The sequence below is a fragment of the Rhamphochromis longiceps genome, linkage group LG7 (genome assembly GCF_057381845.1).
Source record: "Rhamphochromis longiceps isolate RC_006_pf linkage group LG7, R_longiceps_female_GT1.1, whole genome shotgun sequence".
In the NCBI taxonomy this organism is placed as follows: Eukaryota; Metazoa; Chordata; class Actinopteri; order Cichliformes; family Cichlidae; genus Rhamphochromis; species Rhamphochromis longiceps.
In genome coordinates, this window is record NC_140563.1 from 49,848,488 (window position 1) to 49,866,532 (window position 18,045).

General features: G+C 39.4%; 1 protein-coding gene across 1 annotated transcript; it reads right to left on the minus strand.

Annotated features, from left to right (window-relative positions):
• Positions 1 to 203: 203 nt before the first annotated feature.
• LOC146666195 (alanine--glyoxylate aminotransferase 2, mitochondrial-like) lies at positions 204 to 18,041 on the minus strand. Its single transcript, XM_085410972.1, is given in 14 exon segments — positions 204 to 546; positions 3,256 to 3,354; positions 4,161 to 4,310; positions 5,939 to 6,027; positions 6,878 to 7,010; positions 7,280 to 7,372; positions 7,570 to 7,670; positions 9,411 to 9,541; positions 14,056 to 14,150; positions 14,228 to 14,351; positions 14,456 to 14,624; positions 14,627 to 14,645; positions 17,790 to 17,878; positions 17,981 to 18,041. Coding segments are annotated over 14 exon segments (1,413 nt in total). The 5' UTR covers positions 18,000 to 18,041; the 3' UTR covers positions 204 to 444.
• Between the last annotated feature and the right edge of the window lie 4 nt (positions 18,042 to 18,045).

Here is an 18,045-nt window from a genome sequence, read left to right on the forward strand (position 1 = left end):
AAATACTGCTCATGGTGGAGGTTTGCACTCTCGGAGTGCTTCTTGCTTCCATTAATGCCTCTGGGAATCGTGTGTAACAGCGAACAGCTTGTTGGATGTGTCTAAAAAAAAGAATAAAAATCATGCATTCATTTCATCGTATGTTTGCAGTTTTATTGGGAAGACAAAAACAAAATGAAACTGTAATTCTGTGGTCGGTTCATCTCAAATATTTTTACAGGCTGATCACAAAAATGTTTATTCATTCAATCTGAAGTGAGCAAAATGACATCGAAGTTAGAGAAACAGTAAAAATCAGTGACTATAAAAGACTGATTTCAGTGGAGCCATTTTTATATAATTTGAAACATTCAGACAATACATTTTTAATTGTTTTTTTTTTTAAAGGAGAAGTCCCTTGCTGAATGGTTTTCCATTCCAGTTCACTCCTCGGCATTGACCTGCTCATTTTCTGTCCGTGTAGCCCGAGATTGCTTTATTAAACACCGCCAGGAAGAAATCTACATCCTCCCTCGTGATGCACATGGGGGGTTGTATGCGGAAGGTCTAAAGTGGTGCGAGAAAGGAAAAAAGAAGGTGAGAGTGGAGCTCATGGAGCGAAATAATCTATTTTTCTTTTCTTATCCTGAAGGCAGAGCGGGCGCATAAATTAATATCTAAGCCGGGAAAGGCATTTGCTTTTAAATCGAGACCCCCCCTCTTTCTGTTGAACAATCGCTTGTAATAGGTGAAAAAGTTTAAAATGAGGTCCCTGTTATCTTCACTGTATCACGCATGAATAGCTGTGCATTAATTGAAAAGAAAAAATTACTTTTACAGAAAAGGATGCCTTTTAAACTCAAGGACAAGGCAGTTGAAAAGCTTTAAGCATCGAAACAAATTGTAAAGAGGCTTTCACATTGATTCATTGTTGATCTGCGAATAAATCTAAAAAGTTACGCTCTGGCTTTTTCCCCTAGAACAATACAAGGTTAGCAATTGTGGCAGTGACATTTTGATTCCCGACTGAATGGAGTTTTCAAAAAATGTGCACCATATAATGTTTTTCATCCAGTGTAATATTTCATAATGAGTAACATAAAATGCCTACAGTATTTTCCGCAGCCAGTCAAAGCACTCTGCCGGGGACGTGCTGTATGAAATAAAACTTTCTCTTCAACAATGACATTTGATCAGAGATGGAGGTGAAATAAAGTTTTTGATGAACTGGGTACTCTTTTTCTGCTATTAATATTACTATTAACATTTTTATTATTTTTTTAAAAGCTTCAATTTATAAGAAAGTGAATAAGAGACTTGCTGTCAAGCACAGTAATTAGGTTAGACCACCAAAAAACTTCCAAAAAGGTTGGGATGCTGTCAAATAAATGAATAAATAACAGAATACAATGACTTACAATCTACATTCACTGATCTTTTGGCCTCTTTCTGGAAGACAGCTGTGCTCTCCCTCCCTTTCTCTCTCAGGTTTCTCACACCTGATTGCCACAGATGAAGGCATTCAGATCATTTGTGGAACTTCAGATTTACCTCCAGCAGCAAGAGCTAAATGCTGTTCAGCCACTGGATTCTGAGAAGGGTGTGCATGCTGAGTTAGTGCCGTTTTGTTTTTTTTTGTTTTTTGAGTGCTCTTGGAGGTTAGGAGTGGCAAACTTGTGGGACTTGTTTTGTAAAGTGTTTTGTTCATTAGTGGAAGCTTATTGGGTTTCTCTGTTATTGCTGTTTTGAGGCCAGCCGTTAGCTTAGACGTTATCTTTTTGGCTTCAACCCGGAGATTAGTGTAGTGCATTTGGTTTTTTAGCCTTGGAGACGCTGATGCAATTTTTTCCCTCCTATTCATTTTAAAATGTGTAGGGTCATTGTAAATGGTTAATTACAAAAAGTTAAATAATTTCCTTTGATGCACAGCAAAGTTTTTGGAAGCTCAGTCTGTGGTTTGCACCGCAGAGACTTTTTGTTGTAATGTATGTCTCAGAGTTTGCAGGCAGGGAGATTGTAACACCATGTTTTTTGATAGTCCTGTTCAAGACTGAGTGTGCCGTCGCATAGACTGTTCAAAGTTTTAGCCTTGAATCTTTCGCTTGTTGAATTTTTTAAAGAAAACAAACCTAAGTTTGACCGAAAAATCCTTGCTAATAACTGCTTTAAAGCACATTCTGAAGGGCGGGGCACAGAAAAGCAGAAGCTGGTGCACCACCATTCTTTTGTGAAGTCTAGTAAGTCAAATCACTTCTTGAAGAACAAAGACTTGTGCTGGTTTGACGAGTTTAGATGAGTGAACTTCCTCAAGGGCAAAACAGAGATTCTCCATCATGATTTAGTTATTTTTTGTCCCATATTTATAGTTTTATAGCTGATTTTTACACTTATATTTCCTAACTCTGTATTGGGTTCTTAAACTAAGAACACCCCATGATTCTGTTTCTTGTAAAACAACCTTTTCAGCAATAACTCTCTGATGACTCTCACATAGTTGTGGAGGGATTTTGACCCACTCGTCTTTACCTTTTTCAGTTCATTGTGGTTTGTACAGCTCAAGTTCTCATCAGTGTTTTAGTGAGGTTGTGACCTGGACTTTGACTGTGTGTTTTCAGCACCTTGAGTATCATAAGCCAATTTGGGCCAGGCTTTAGCTTCCAGACAGATGACCTCACATTTGACTCTGAAATGCTCTGGTCTGGTATAAAGATGAGTTCACGGGCGACTTGGTGACTGCGAGACGGTCCTGTGGCTGGAAAACGAGCTCAAATCATCACCCCTCCACCACTGTGCTGGATAGTTGGTTAGATTGGTTTGTACTTGTATGCTGTGTATTGTGGCCAAACGCCTCCACTTTGGCGAAATCTCCCAAGGAGATGCCTTGTGATTTTTAGATGCATTGCTGCAAACCTAATCGGTGCTGTCATGTTCTTTCTCCTGGCAACCCTACAGGCTTTTTGTAATTGTACTGCCATGAACTTCAACATGCTGACTGAAGCCTGCACCGTCTGTAACTTTGGTTTCTTTGTAGTGTCGTCGAGTATTGCTCTTGGGAAGATTGTGGCATTGTGGCTGAATGTTCCACGCCAGCCTGACGAATCCTCTGCTTTTATAGACAAGTTTACACTTAACACTGATCAGTAAATAAAGTGAATCTGATTAGTAGCGGTAAGGGTGATTTTGTTTTTCGCATGGAGTCATGTAAACTTTTTTTCTTTTTCCACCACATGACTAAACTGACACAAGGATAGGTCAGCTCATGGTGACTCCGCCTACCTGTCCGTACACTCCTCCTTTGCCTATCAGGACTCCCATGTCCTTGATGTCCTCAAGGATCTCACTCATTGCTTCAGGAGGCAGCGGCTCTCTGCTGCCCTGTGGTTCAAAAAGAAGGTATGAAAGGACACAAGGATGTGCTATCTTGTATTACTAATATTACTCATCTACTTCTATAGCACCTTAAAGCAAGCGCCATGTCTTCTGTGGTCTAATATGTTAATGTTTCCTCAGTCAGAAAGCTTAGTTAAAGTATTAAATGGCATTTTTGACTTCCACATTTCCTCCTGTTTAACAATACATCACGAAAAGTGGTGCATATGAATAGGATCAGCGTGCACAAACCTCATTCAGAAAATGAAAAATGTAAGTTAAAAACAATATTGTTATTATTTTATTCCCAGTAGTTCACAGAAACAGTTACTTTTCCAGCCTTTCGTTCCCACAACCACCACATACCAACTTTCTGAGAACCGCTGCTGCCATCAAAATCAAAGTAAGATAAGATTTATTTGAGGTAGTAGTAAAATGTTTAAGCATTTGATGCGTTTCATTTTGAATAAAATGTGCATCTTTTCTGTCTTTCAGTCTTTCTGTTTTTACACAGTATCCCAACGTTTTTGGACTTTAGAGTTTTTACTTACAGGCAACATGACAGAAATGTTAAATCAGCCTTTGGACATAACCAAATATGTAAACTGAAGAGTCAGACTGATTTTTATTCAGTGTGGGTTTTGGGAAGGAATAGTTTGGCTAATCTTCTCTGCTAACAGCTGCTGCTGGTCCACTGTAGTATTTTTAAAAACAAACTGAATTTACTCTGCTCACATATTTAAGCGCAGATGACAGCTGCTGCTACTCCTAATGGTGTACGAGAGATGAGTCACTTGTTTAAAACGCACTACCTTGTCTTTAACCATTTCCACGCCGATCTGGAGGCCTTTTCCACAGACATCACCGATAATCTCATATTTGTCTCTGAGTTCAGCCATTTGCGTCATCAGATAGGTGCCCACATGAAGACTGTTGTGCTGTGTGCTATCCTCTCTGATAGTCTGAAAAGAAATGAATTCCACATAAAATGTGCAGCATTTTGTTCTACTTCATTTTTTCCCCATTCGAGTTGCTAAAAAGGAAAATAATGCAGTACAATCATTTGAACTTAACAAGGTAACAACATTCAGTTCAGTTTTGCATGTTAGGAAAAAAAAATTTCAGTCAGTGCTTGTTGTTTATTTTCAAAAACAAATACACTGAAAAAAACCCAAATCTGTGGCCATGCCACGCTCTACATCATGCTACAGCTACGTGGTGGAAAATGTGAAAGGATTCCTTCTCAAGGTTTGGAAAAATTGCCCCTTTTTTGCTTTTTAATCAGCTTACACCTGGAGAAATGTGATCTGGAGTCTTTGGCATCTTTAATCATATAGTCAAATACTTTTAATAAGGAGGGGAAATGACCAGCTATTAAACCACTTCAGAAAAGCAACAAGCCCCACAATTTTTACTGACAGTAGGACCACAGCTTGCCCATCGTCTGTTGGATTGGACAACACTCTGTGTCGTAAAGCTCAGATCCCCTAAAGCTGGTTTCTTTAACATGACAATGAGTTCACTGTACTCAAATGGCCTCCACAGTCCTCAGCTCATTAAAGAACCTTTGGGATGTGCTGAAGCAGATTTGCATCACGACAAATCTGCAGAAACTGTACGGTTCTAAATAGCTATTAGGTTAAACCTTGGCATATCTCAGTAAGGTGTGCAGTGTATTCACCAAAAATGAGGAACCTGAAGAAGTGAAGGACAAAAGAAAAAGTGGCTGGCCTAAAAAATATGATGAACAGTATCTGACAAAACCTGGGAGATGGATATGGCCTTTCAGTTCATCATCTGCTGTTTACCAAAGCATCATCAGAAATGGTCCCAGTGGACAGGTAGCTGTCTGCGATGAATCCAAATGGGAAATTTTTGGGTCTAATTATTGTCACTATGTATGAAGGAGATAAAACAGTGCGTAACAGAGAGTCTACAGTCATCTGTAAAGCACGGTGGAGGCTCTGTAATGGTTTGGGGCTGCATTTGAATCAGTGGTGTTGTCAAAACTGATGGAATTGTAAACACAGAAAAGTGGATCAAATTTTGATCCACTATGCAGTCCCATCTGGAAAATATATGATTGGTAGATTTGTACAAAGAAAAATGTTAACCACTCAAATCAGTTTGCAAACATAAATGTTTTTAAGCTACTTCCAAGTTGCTCAAAAATATATTTGTACTACCAGATTAATATTTTCTTTAGTTGTTAGTCCCCTCGTCAACTCTCCACTGCCGAAGCAAACATTGTGTTTCTTAAAAGTAAAAATGGCACCGCATATAAAATGGTACTCAGCAGTATATTTTATGATGTATAATGTGCTGCAGCTTTTATCTGGTTCACTGTGTTGTGTGATAAGCTTTATCTGCTTTGTTAGCAAAGGTAGAAACAAATAAAAAAAGATGTATAAATCACTATACTTCCCCACTCGTGCGTGATTTACAGAGGTGTGCGTAGTAGCAGGGAAAAAAAACTAAACATGTAATCTATCTTCATTCACTGGGCGAAAGGACAAGTTATAAACTTGCCTGACTGTTTTATTAAGAACTTCTCAAACTCGTCTATGGAAATAAGAAGATCGGTTCTTACATCGAGAACTGATGAAGCAACGGCACACGCCAAGGGATTTCCTCCGAATGTGTTGAAGTGGGAGGCTTTCACAAAGGAAGCAGCAATTTCTGGAAAAAAACACACACGCACACACATGAATAAACAAGCTCACACCTCCGCTCTGCTGCTTGTAATCAAAACTTCAGCCTCAGAATACAAATGTCTCAGAATACATGCATTGCAAATGATTTGTGTAAGTATCAAGGGGTTTCATGTTAATTTTTGGACAGTGGGGTCTTTAAGAGCATAAATCGTGCATCTAAAAGTTGACCAGTACGTGAAAGCTGTTTCTACCATGAACGCACAGCAGCCTATTATTACACACCCACTCACAGAAATAAACATACATTTTCAAGGCTAGCGCTGTATTGGTAATTACCACGTGAGTCAGTGTTTGCTCTTATATCGTTTATGCTTTATGTCAATGGATTTTGCATGACGTTCTGAGGAAAAAAAGTCTGTGTTTGCATTTGAAATTGAAAATTGCTGGGATCACATAAATTTAATTAGGGCAGCGAAAAAAATACATAAAAAAGAGGTTAAGAGCGATCGTGGCTCAAGAGTTGGCAGTTCATCTTGTAATCGGAAGGTTGCCGGTTCGAGCCCCGGCTTGGACAGTCTTGGTCATTGTGTCCTTGGGCAAGACACTTCACCCGTTGCCTACAGGTGGTGGTCAGAGGGCCCGGTGGTGCCAGTGTCCGGCAGCCTCGCCTCTGTCAGTGCGCCCCAGGGTGGCTGTGCCTATAATGTAGCTTGCCATCACCTGTGTGTGAATTTGTGTGTGACTGGGTGAATGACTGAATGTAGTGTGAAGCACTTTGGGGTCCTTAGGGACTAAGTAAAGCGCTATACAAATACAGGCCATTTACCATACATGCTAATTGAATTTAGGACTTGCGCATCTTAATGTAATCTCACCTGGTGTGGTAACAACAGCTCCCACTGGGAATCCATTGCCAATACCCTTTGCCATTGTAACCATGTCAGGAATGACATCATGACCTTGGAAACCCCAAAAGTGGCTTCCCGTTCGGCCAAATCCAGTCTAGACCTGTAATGTGCAAATGCCTTTTATATTAAAATTCTATATATCGCTCACTAATAATTAGATTATTATAATACACAATTGGATTATATAATTACATAATACATTAGTTATCCACAGTTTACTCAAAGAAACCAAGAGTTTCTAAAAGAAATTCCATTGAATTGAGTTTAGCTCGCTTTTATAATTACTGCATTGGCTTAGCCTTGCAATACTGTTTGGTTTTTGCTTTATTTCGTCTTTGAGAAAAACATAACACCTTCGTGGTGTCTGACCTCATCAGCAATGCAGATTCCTCCTCTCTGTCTTACAAGTTTGTAAGCTTCCTTGAGATAGTTTTTCGGGTACTGTACAGCTCCTCCCATGCCCTGTACACACCAAACACGCTTATATTCCTTTGCTAACATATTCAAAAAAATAACAAAAATAGAAGCAGTCATGCAGAAAAAACCCTGAGTGGTAGCATAACAAATATATTTAGTAAAATGAATGTTGTTTGTCCGTTACTATCACACGGAGTCAAAAATAAATCCAGCCATAGCCATGGATAAAAAGAATATAGTACCTGAATAGGCTCTCCAAAGAAAGCTGCAATTTGACTTGGAACGCTGGTAGCAAATGTCTCTTCTAACTGTTCAATGTAATCTTTATTTGCTATGCAAGCACCTGTGGGACCAGAGACAACAGTTTTCTAAAAGTAACAGTATACAAATGTCTATATGTTTTCAAAAAGTGTTTATTGCACCACAAGAACTTGCCTTTTCTTCATGTTTCAGACAGAATAATTTCTCATGCAGGTGTGTTAGCACGCTGAATTTGCGGGTACACTCTAGGTGAAACTCAGGCTTACAAATTTCCTCAGAATGATTAACCATTACAACAAGTGAATGATTAGCAGTTTGAACTGCAGGGGCATAAACACTTCTTTCGCTGACCTTTCTTTCTCTGACCACTCTTATTAAAGGTCTAAATTTACCTGGCAAAACAAACAATTTAACCAAAATTCACACTTATCAAGGCCATAAATGACATGGTGATTTTGGGTAATTCTTCTTTTCCAGGGTGGAATGATTGCACAGAATGCATAATAAATAATGGGTTTAAAAAACGTCTTTCAACTTGACAAGGCCAAGGTCTGTTAAGGTCCTGTTAGGGATCATGATTGACTACAGCTGGTAGTAAAAAGGATTTGTTTGACAGCACTTACTGGATTGACCAGTACTCAGAACAATAGGAAAGTCCAAGGAACTCAGTCAAGATCTAAGAGCTTTACACAATTTGGGGAGGTATTGTGGAGCTATTTCTAAACATCTGCAGATTTTAAGCAAGTAGATGCAATTTGAAAGTGCGTCCCCTTTAACGAGGTCTGGAAAAATCCCCAGATTTGAGGAAATCGGTTAGGATGTTCAAGACCAACACAGGAACCAGAAAGCCTGCTATGAACTGGAAACAGCTGGAACACCAGCATCACTGTCCACAATGACGTGAGTTGTGCATCACTATGGACGGAGGAGAAAACAATCCCCTGCTCCACAATCAACACCTTCACCTGAATATATCAACACCTGAAATTTGCAGTTGAACTTGGCAAGCCAAATGCCTTATTGTTGCCAAAAACTATCTGGCAACAATAAGGTAATATTTGAAGAGTAAAGGGGAGGCTCTCAAACCTAAGAACTGTATACCAGCTGTCAAGCATGGTGGTGGTAGCATCATGCTCTGGGGTTGTTTTGGTGTTAGAGGTACAGGTAAATTACATAAAGTGGTTGGAATAATGATGAAGGAGGACTACCCCCAAATTCTTCAACTTCATGTCGAAGCTTCGACACAATTGAATTTTCTGGAATGGCCTTTCCAAAGCCCTAACATCAACGTTACCAACAAATTTAGATTAAAATTTAGATTAAATGCTCAATGATGGCTTCCAAACTGAGGTGCAACTTCAAGGGAACTTTAACTCTTCCCCATTTGAAATCCTACTAGGAGTAATGCTTGAAGCTCTTTTCTCAACTGAGTGGTTTCTGTCATATTTCAGGCCTGCTTAGAGAACAAAGTAACTGGGTTTGCACCAGAAGTTAAATATATAAATACATTCTGACTTATGCACCCAATTCTTTTGTTTTTTTTAAGTCATTATGTAGAATAACGTCAACCTGGAAAAGAACTGTTCAAAGAAATCTCTAAAAGGGTCAAATTACCATAACATTCATACACAGGAAGAGCAGATGTTAACTTTTGACCACAACCTTTACATCCTTTTAGTGTTATAAACATCACGATTGTAAGCACACAATTCACGCACATGCAAGCTATTATTAGTGCAGACCATGGAGATGAATGTTCCTGTTTATGAGAGCGACAATAAAGATAATTGATGTGTGATAAGCCAGGGGTGTGTGTGTGTACCTTGAGCACAGCTACACTGTCTGATGGACTGCACAGGGGAGTCCCTGCAGTAGCTTCCTCCCCAAGGACCTCTAAACACATCAGGGCACATGGTCTGTTTATTGGGCAGAAACCAAGTCAGCTGGGTCAGTCTGACAGTTAATGGTTAACACAGAACAAAGATAACATCATAAAACCTGGAATGCTGCCCATAAGATTATTTGCAATGCCTGCTCAAGTAGTACCCGCACCAACAACAAACCCTTACCGCTAGACGGCACATCCGCATCGGTTTTTGAGAATTCAGGAAACATACTGAGAAAGGTTGTAATGAACCACTATGGTGGCATACATGTAAACACAGCTTTTCCTGAGGGTGCCACGCACCAGCATTTATTTGTTCTTCTTCACAGTATACACTGTGGACATGAACTATAAGTCTAACATAAGCCACATGCAAAAATATTCCGAGGACACAGCAATTGTGGGATGTATTAGGAACGTACAGGTGGAAGAATACAGGAACCTGGTCAGTGCCTTCTGTAACTGGATTAAGGAGAACTGCCGCATCATGAATACAATCAAAACTTGACGAGAGAATTGAGCGTAAAAGCGGAGCAGTCAATTTACTGGTCAGTTTATAGTCCTACCGTCACCTATGGTTACAAGCTCTGGGAAGTGAAGTAATGAGGTCATAGGTACGCAATGGCCATGGAAAATTTAAAGAAACTAATATTTCTTTAAACGGATGGAACCGGCTTCCTCGCCCTCTTGGTCATTGTTTGGTCATTGGAGTAGAGCTCCACATCATAAGAAGCCAGTTGAGGTGTTTCGGATATGTCCTACCGGGACAAGGCCCTGGGGGGAGACCTAGGACTCGCTGGAGAGATTACATCTCGTGGATGAGCTGTTAGAGAAGTCTGGGTGTATATGGTTAGACTGCTGCCATTGTGACACAAAATCGAATAAGCGGTAGGACATGGACGGCCGGCCGGCCGGACATCAAAGTGGCGTAGTCATACAAATATCTTGGTGTGCAACTTGATGACAAACTGGATTGATCTATCAACTCTGATGCCCTCAATAAAAAAGGGCAGCATGGACTCTTTCTCTGCAAACACTAATTCTTTATTGAGTGTAATAAAATGCTGCACTTGTTTTATCATGCAGTTGTTTGGCAGTGTTGGCAGCTTTGCCGGTTTTTGTTGGGGTAACAACATCACTTATAAAAACTGTAAGAAGCTGTATAAGAGGGTTAAAAAAAGCTAGCTCAGTGTTGGGTGGGGCTTTGGGAGCTGTGTTTGAGATGTCTGCGACTAGTGAGCACCCCCCACCCCCTCCCATTTAGACTGGATCTATCGATCCATCCTTCCTTCCATCCTCTCTTTTTGTTCTTCTTTTCGACTGTTAATGGGTTTTGTCGAGGATCAGTTGCCGCTCCTGATCCTTTGATTCTGACCTGGTGAAAATACGCAACTTAAGACAGACTTTTTCATTTCAACAGCTTCTTTATTATCCCATTTACAAGGTGGAATAAGTACAGCGCAAAAGCCTCCTGCAGATTTGAAGGGCAGTCTCTCGATCTCTTACATATATACTTTTTCAAAGTTGCTCATTCAGCGCCTACTTTTCCCGTTATTTATTACTCTGTGTTCCTGTACCCTTCATACACAGTGATGATCAAAATGGTGCTACACTAGGATTCGGTCTCTTTCACTACACTTGTCTTCATCCTATCCATCCTAGTGTGAGTGGTTATATACAGAGGCTTGACATACAACAAGTTCATCACCTAGTTCTACATTTTGTCTATAATTACCAAGACTGTGGTTAATGCTGCTCTTTTGCACCCTTTCCTTTAATGCTGCTTCTTACTAACTATTTTTCTCCTCCAGTTTCACAGGGGGCTGCTAGCAGTATAATACTATCCACAGTTCCACAGTTTATTACATTTAAAAAGCTACACTTGAATAATCTGCTTTTCTAATAAAGTCACGACAAGATTAAAAATGTGAATTTTGCAGAGATACCATGGTGCAACAGGTCCAGAAGCCTAAATTTTGTCCCGTAATGTATTCAAATAAAATTAAAAGGGGACGTACTGAATGAACATAATGACAATTAATCAGTTATATTTCCTGTGGCAAAGGGGATGAATTTGAATGCACATCTACATCTTTGTGTGGCTTCATATTAGAGTATATCAATGCTAACCTTGAAAAAGGGTAATGTGATAAAAAGCAAAGCCAACTCCGTGATGAAGGACAAAGAAAAATATTGTCTTGTCTCATGAACATAATATAATGCAAATTCCAACAGTCAACCAATGTTCATCAACTGAGGCCCATCCACTCAACATTAAACATTAGCATAATATTGCTTCTCCTGCTTATATCCTCCTGAGAACCAAGGAAAAAAGAATCTCCCCATTGAACTTTTTTTGTGATTTCCTTTCTCTCTGGAGCTAAAAGAGGCCACCCAGACAAGGACTTAGGGGTAGGACAGCTCAAATAAGTCAAAAGATATAGACCATTACAGATGACATAAATGAATAGGCTGGTTCTCAGGAGGATATGGATGAATGGCCAATGGCACAGCCTCTAGTATGTTTATGCTGTGCAGCTAAATGTAAAACTAGAAAGGCGGGACAGATTTCTATCTATCTATATCTATATCTATCTATATATATCTATATATATCTATATATATCTATATATATATATATATATATATATATATATATATATATATATAGATAGATAGATATATCTATATATATCTATATATATATCTCTATATCTCTCTCTCTATATATATATATATATATATATATATATATATATATATATATATATATATATATATATATATATATATATATATATATATTAGGGGTGCAACGATATTCGTATCGATATTGAACCGTTCGATACAGTGCTTTCGGTTTGGTACGCATATGTATCGAACAATACAACATTTGTAATTTATTTTATCAACTTTCCTTCTGACGATGCTGTCTGTGTGGAGCGCTCAGTGAATCTGCGTTCGACTACTCCGCCTAGGCTGCACTGTCGAGCGCAGATCCACTGAGCGCTCAACACAGACAGCATAGTCAGAAGGAAGAGCGCAGGGCACCTCCCCCACCCTCATTCAGATCTGGCGTTTGGAATTATTTTTTGTTTTCATGTGATGTATGACCCTGAAGGTAAGCGAGTCATGGACTAAAGTAAAACAGTATGTTGGATGTGCCATGCAATGCTCAATTACATGGGTGGGAACTAGTGTGTTAGCGCAGTTAGCTCGTTAACGTGTTGGCCGTCTAGCCCCATGCACGGGGCGATCGGCGGTAGCTCGTTAACGGAGATTTACCGTGTTGTGGTGTTAAGGTCATTTCAACGAGATTAACCTGAAAGCACTAGTAGGAACACAACGAATATGACTGCACATTTACGCCGACATCATCCTAGTGCAAAGACAAAAACAACAAGCATGCTACTAACTTTAGCCGAGTCATTTAGACAGCTGTTAGCACATGATTCTCCTTATGCTGCTGAGAATATAGCCCAGAAGAAGCGGATAGTATAGCTTTTATTTTGGAAAGAGACATTTCTCTGTAATAAACTCTCTTTTCCAAAGATGCATGATTCCTCAATCAGATACAGGGCTCGCAATATCGCTAGCCCGACGTCCCGGAGCTAGCGATTTTTTCAGTCGGGCTACCAAAATCTATCTCTTCCCTGCCCGTCGGGCTATTGTAGGAAGAAAAATATATGTCAATGCTTTTGCATTCTTTCAGAAATGTAGCTGGGTAATTATGTCATTGGCATCGGTGAGCCACTGTCAATATGTGACATATTGAAATCGCGTTTGAATTTGCGCTTGTTTTTTTGCTTTCACTTTGCAATCGTGCGAACTGTGTATAGAGAGCGACAGCACTGATCTGTGAGTGATGATAATTTGCGCACCAATTCCTCTGACATCGTCTTATTAATCGTTAGCTTATATGCAAACATGACAAGTAAAATCTCCCGCAGCAAGCTTAAACATGTGAGAGGTTGATCGCGCAGAGAATCGCTGAGCTTATGTGAGTGCGCGTGTAAAAGTAGCAGTATATATATTTTAGTTCTGCTGAGCCAAATAAGACAGGTCAGGGTGAAGAAGTGACAGCCAAAGAAAAGCTTACCACAAAACGGAGACGTTATGACAAATCAGACTATAAGGCAAAAAGAAAGTGCAGCTTTATGGTTTCATGGACAAAATAATTTCTGTGGCTGCAATATGACGAGCTAAATAACCAGGGCTGCACATAAGTGGTCCGCAGGTGCGCATTCGCTGTCAAAATAAAAAACACGCACAAGGGTTAGGGTTAAATTTAAAAACTGTACTTTTGAGTTAAAATATATATTTATAATTTTAATAAATGACAAATTAAAAAGGCATGAACATTTTTTTTGTATCGAAAAAATATCGAACCGTGACACCAAAGTATCGAACCGAACCGAACCGTGAATTTTGTGTATCGTTGCACCCCTAATATATATATATATATATATATATATATATATATATATATATATATATATATATATATATATATATATATATATATATATAAGATCCATCATGATTATAGACAAATTAAGCTTGGTTACAATGAGACGTTTACCTGAAGGTGATTATATCAAAGTTGCCAGTGTGGAGGCGAGCCATCAGCATCGCAAGCTCATTGGCTTCCGAGCCGCTGTTGGTCAGATAAATCACCTGGATGAGAAACCAGAGAGGACACATTTTAACAACAGCCTTCATACTAATTAGATTCATGGACTGTAGCAGAGCACCTTAAGAGGATCAGGTAAGTAGGGGGCCAGTTTGTCACAATACTCATGCAGTTCAGGATGGATGTAGATGTTAGTAGTATGCCACAGTTTCTTCAGCTGCTTCTGTATCGCAGCTGTCACTTTTCTATGCAAACAAAGGTCAAAGTGGAAAGAACTGAATGAGCCAATTTTGTATAAACAACTGAAATCAGAACAAAAACCATACACGGTGAAGAAGAACGGCCTTACGGGTGGCAGTGGCCCACACTGACGGTCGCCACACCGGCAAATAAATCCAAATATCGCTTCCCATCCACATCCCACAGCCACTGCATGTAGCCCTGGTGGATGAACACGGGCTTCTTTAAGTAAGTTATCTTCGTGGTCATGGGGTTGCAGTTCTGCTTGCGGATCTCATCATCTGCTCTTTGGACATACCCTGAAAATACGCAGAAGAGATGTTACAGAGTGGGAAGGTCGTAACTTTTTTATTAGTGTTAGCACAGTAGTACATTTAAAGCATAAAAGAAGGACTTCCTGATTTCTTTGTCTATAAAGCTGGTTTTACATACTTTGGCGGTTGTTATTGGAAGACATTGGACAGAGTTTATTAACGCAAAAGCCTCACGACCATGTGAGATAACAGTTGCAAAACTTTACATGTGTGTAGTAAAAATGGAAAATTCAAAGATGGGTGTGGTCTGCCTTATGATTCTGAGTAAGGGTGCAATAAGGTCCAGGGTGCCTTGACACTTTACTATCCTTGTATGTAACATGTAATATCCTAGACAATGGCAGCAGCTCGGGGGTGAACTTGATCCCAAAACTAGTGAAGCCAAAGAATCATTCAAAGATTTAAACATTGACTTTGGTGCACTAATAATCAGCCGGCTTGGGGCAGATACTTTAACTGTTTAGTAAGTACTCGTATGTAACATTACAATTAGATTTGGGTTATTGACAAAATCCTCTATAATATCCAGAAAGGTACATTATGGATGGAGTCAGACAAAGTGGAAAACTATCGCATGGCCAGAATTTTTAATTCTGTTTGCAACTCAAGGACACAAAGGCCAAAACAGTGTCGGACCATCATTCATCGCACCATACAAGAAGCAGTATCAGTGATTGGAATTGGAGTCCCACTGGTGACTTGCACATTTGCGAAGGAACCATTATTGCTGAACTATGAGGATCCAAAACCCTATGTCAGGTAAGAATCAGAAAATCACAATTAGTGTCGTTGATTCCAAAATGCACACAGAGTTGTTGAAAACAGAAGCAATGCAACTTTTTTCAAGTATTGTTGCTGGCATAAAATTATCTTTTGTCTTCAGAAAAGTCTTCATTCTCTGTGGCATGGATTCAACACCACCAGCCCCAGAGGAGTGCTATTGTTCCTATGGCTACTTCACTACTGTTGATGTGTCTCTCAGGTAAATCTCACAACTGATCAAAAGAGTTGATACTTGTGTCAGTCAGAAGTACAGATCTCTTGCTTATCTAAATAATGTCCAGCACAGCATTGGTATTTTCAGTAAAACCACTTCAGACTTATTTCAGATACGTATAAAAGAACAAGGCCAGTCGGACACTGTCAGCAGTGAGATTCAGTTGAACCAAATAGAAAAGCATCTTCTGTGTCTTGTATCACAAGAATACTATACATATAAAATGTAAAGTGATTTAATGTAACTCTTCCCTTCATTGGCTTCCTGTTAAACCCAGAATTGAATTCAAAATCCTGCTCCTCACATACAAGGTCTTAAATAATCAGGCCCCATCTTATCTTAATGACCTTATAGTACCATATCACCCTATTAGAGCACTTCGCTCTCACATTATAGGCTTCCTTGTTGTTCCTAGAGTACTTAAAAGTAGAATGGGAGGGAGAGCCTTTAGTTTTCAGCCCCCTCTTCTGTGGAACCAGCTTCCAGTTTGGATTTGGGAGACAGACACTATCTCTATTTTTAAGATTAGGCTTAAAATTTTCCTTTTTGGTAAAGTATATAGTTAGGGCTGGACCAGGTGACCCTGAATCCTCTCTTTCTTACATTGCAAAAGGTGTATGCGACTATGCTACTATCCTGTCTTTCTTCTCTCACCCCAACCGGTCGCGGCAGATGGCCGCCCCTCCCTGAGCCTGGTTCTCCCGGAAGTTTCTTCCTGAGTTTTTCCTTCTCAATGTTCAGTTCAGTTCAGTTCATTTTTATTTCAAACATTTCAAACATGTGCCTTCACAATCATTACAAAATATCATTCCATTATTTGTTTGAAAAGGAGTAGGCTGAAGTATTTACTTATTTGTCCCTACCCCCTCAAGTTTTACCTCTCATTCATTTAATTTTTTTTTGTCTTAAATTAAACAAACAACATATGAAACATATGAAACATATGAAGTAAAACAAAACATAACATACATAAATCAAAACAAGAAATTAGCAAGCCCCACCACAGTATAGTTTCTTTCATATGAAAAATACAGAATGTGTATATTTGCAGATACACAAGTTATGGAAAAACAACAAAACAAAACAAAACAAAAAGTCGTAAAGTGCTTGCTCATAGGGGGTCATATGTTTGTTGGGTTTGTCTCTGTATGTATTATTGTAGGGTCTACCTTACAATAGAAAGCACCTTTAAAAATAAATGAATAAAACTGAATTGAATTGATGTAATATATATTTTTTCCTGTTCAAGACACCAGGCAGGAAGCAGTGCTGATTTCTCAAGGGACTGTATCGTCAGCTCCTAGGCGCTCTAGCAATAATAATTTTATATCAGTAAGATTCACCAGATGGTAGTAAGACCTGTTCTGATGTGTGGGTTAAAGTCTGTGGCACCAGCAGAAACACAGCAATAACAGGTGGAGATGACAGAGTTGAAGATGCTAAGATTTTTATTGAGAGCGACCAGGATGGATGGGAAATGAGTACATCAGAGGGCAGTTTAAAGTTTAAAGTTAGAGAGGAAAGGCTGAGATGGTTTGGACATGTGCAAAAAAGGAATAGGGGAAATACTGGTCATGAAGCTGAAGCTGCCAGGCAGGAGGGAAAGATGAAGACCATATATTTAGGTCTTACTAGGTCATGGACTTGGGCCAAACCTTAAATAGCTTCCAGTGAGGCAAATCCTCCCACTTTCACCTTAAGAAACGATAAGGAATTTTAGGACTTGCCGTGGCATGATTTAGTACGGTATGTACAGACTTCTCTGAACACTTGTTTAGACAGCTGCTGCTGAATGAGAAAGCCATAAGTAGAATCTTCACTGAGACGAGGAAAGACCAAATCAGTGGAGTTCTTACATTATTACACCAACTTTCTTTGTTTGGCTAACAAAGCACTAAATTTGTTAGGCCCAAAGTAAATTTCTAATCCGCTGCTCCACTGTGAACCATCTCAGAGATCATCTGGGAAAGATCAGCTTACCTCATAGAAAAATGTATCTGAATTTCAGGAAAACCTGAGATTGGCTCTGGCCCTGGTCTTTGGGGATTCGTATGTTTCTTTTTATATTTGATGACTTTCTTTTATTTGTGAGAGGGCTTGCAGAAGAACATGAATGTGCCATCACTTCCTACCTTGTATTCCTCTGGTTTGAAACTGCACGGGGGCATCTCTGGGATGTCTACCGTACAATATTTGATGGCTGATTTCTGACGTGCTGCTCCTGTTAAAAAAGAAAAAAAGAAACATCAAAATGCATGAAGAAAAGTGAAGAGCATAAGCTTTCGGGTTTCTGAAGCACTCTGTGAACCAATCAAACTTTTACCGTGGCATTTCTGTGACATTTGAGGAAAGCCTTTTTGAGTGTCTTATAGCAATTGTATTCTTGGC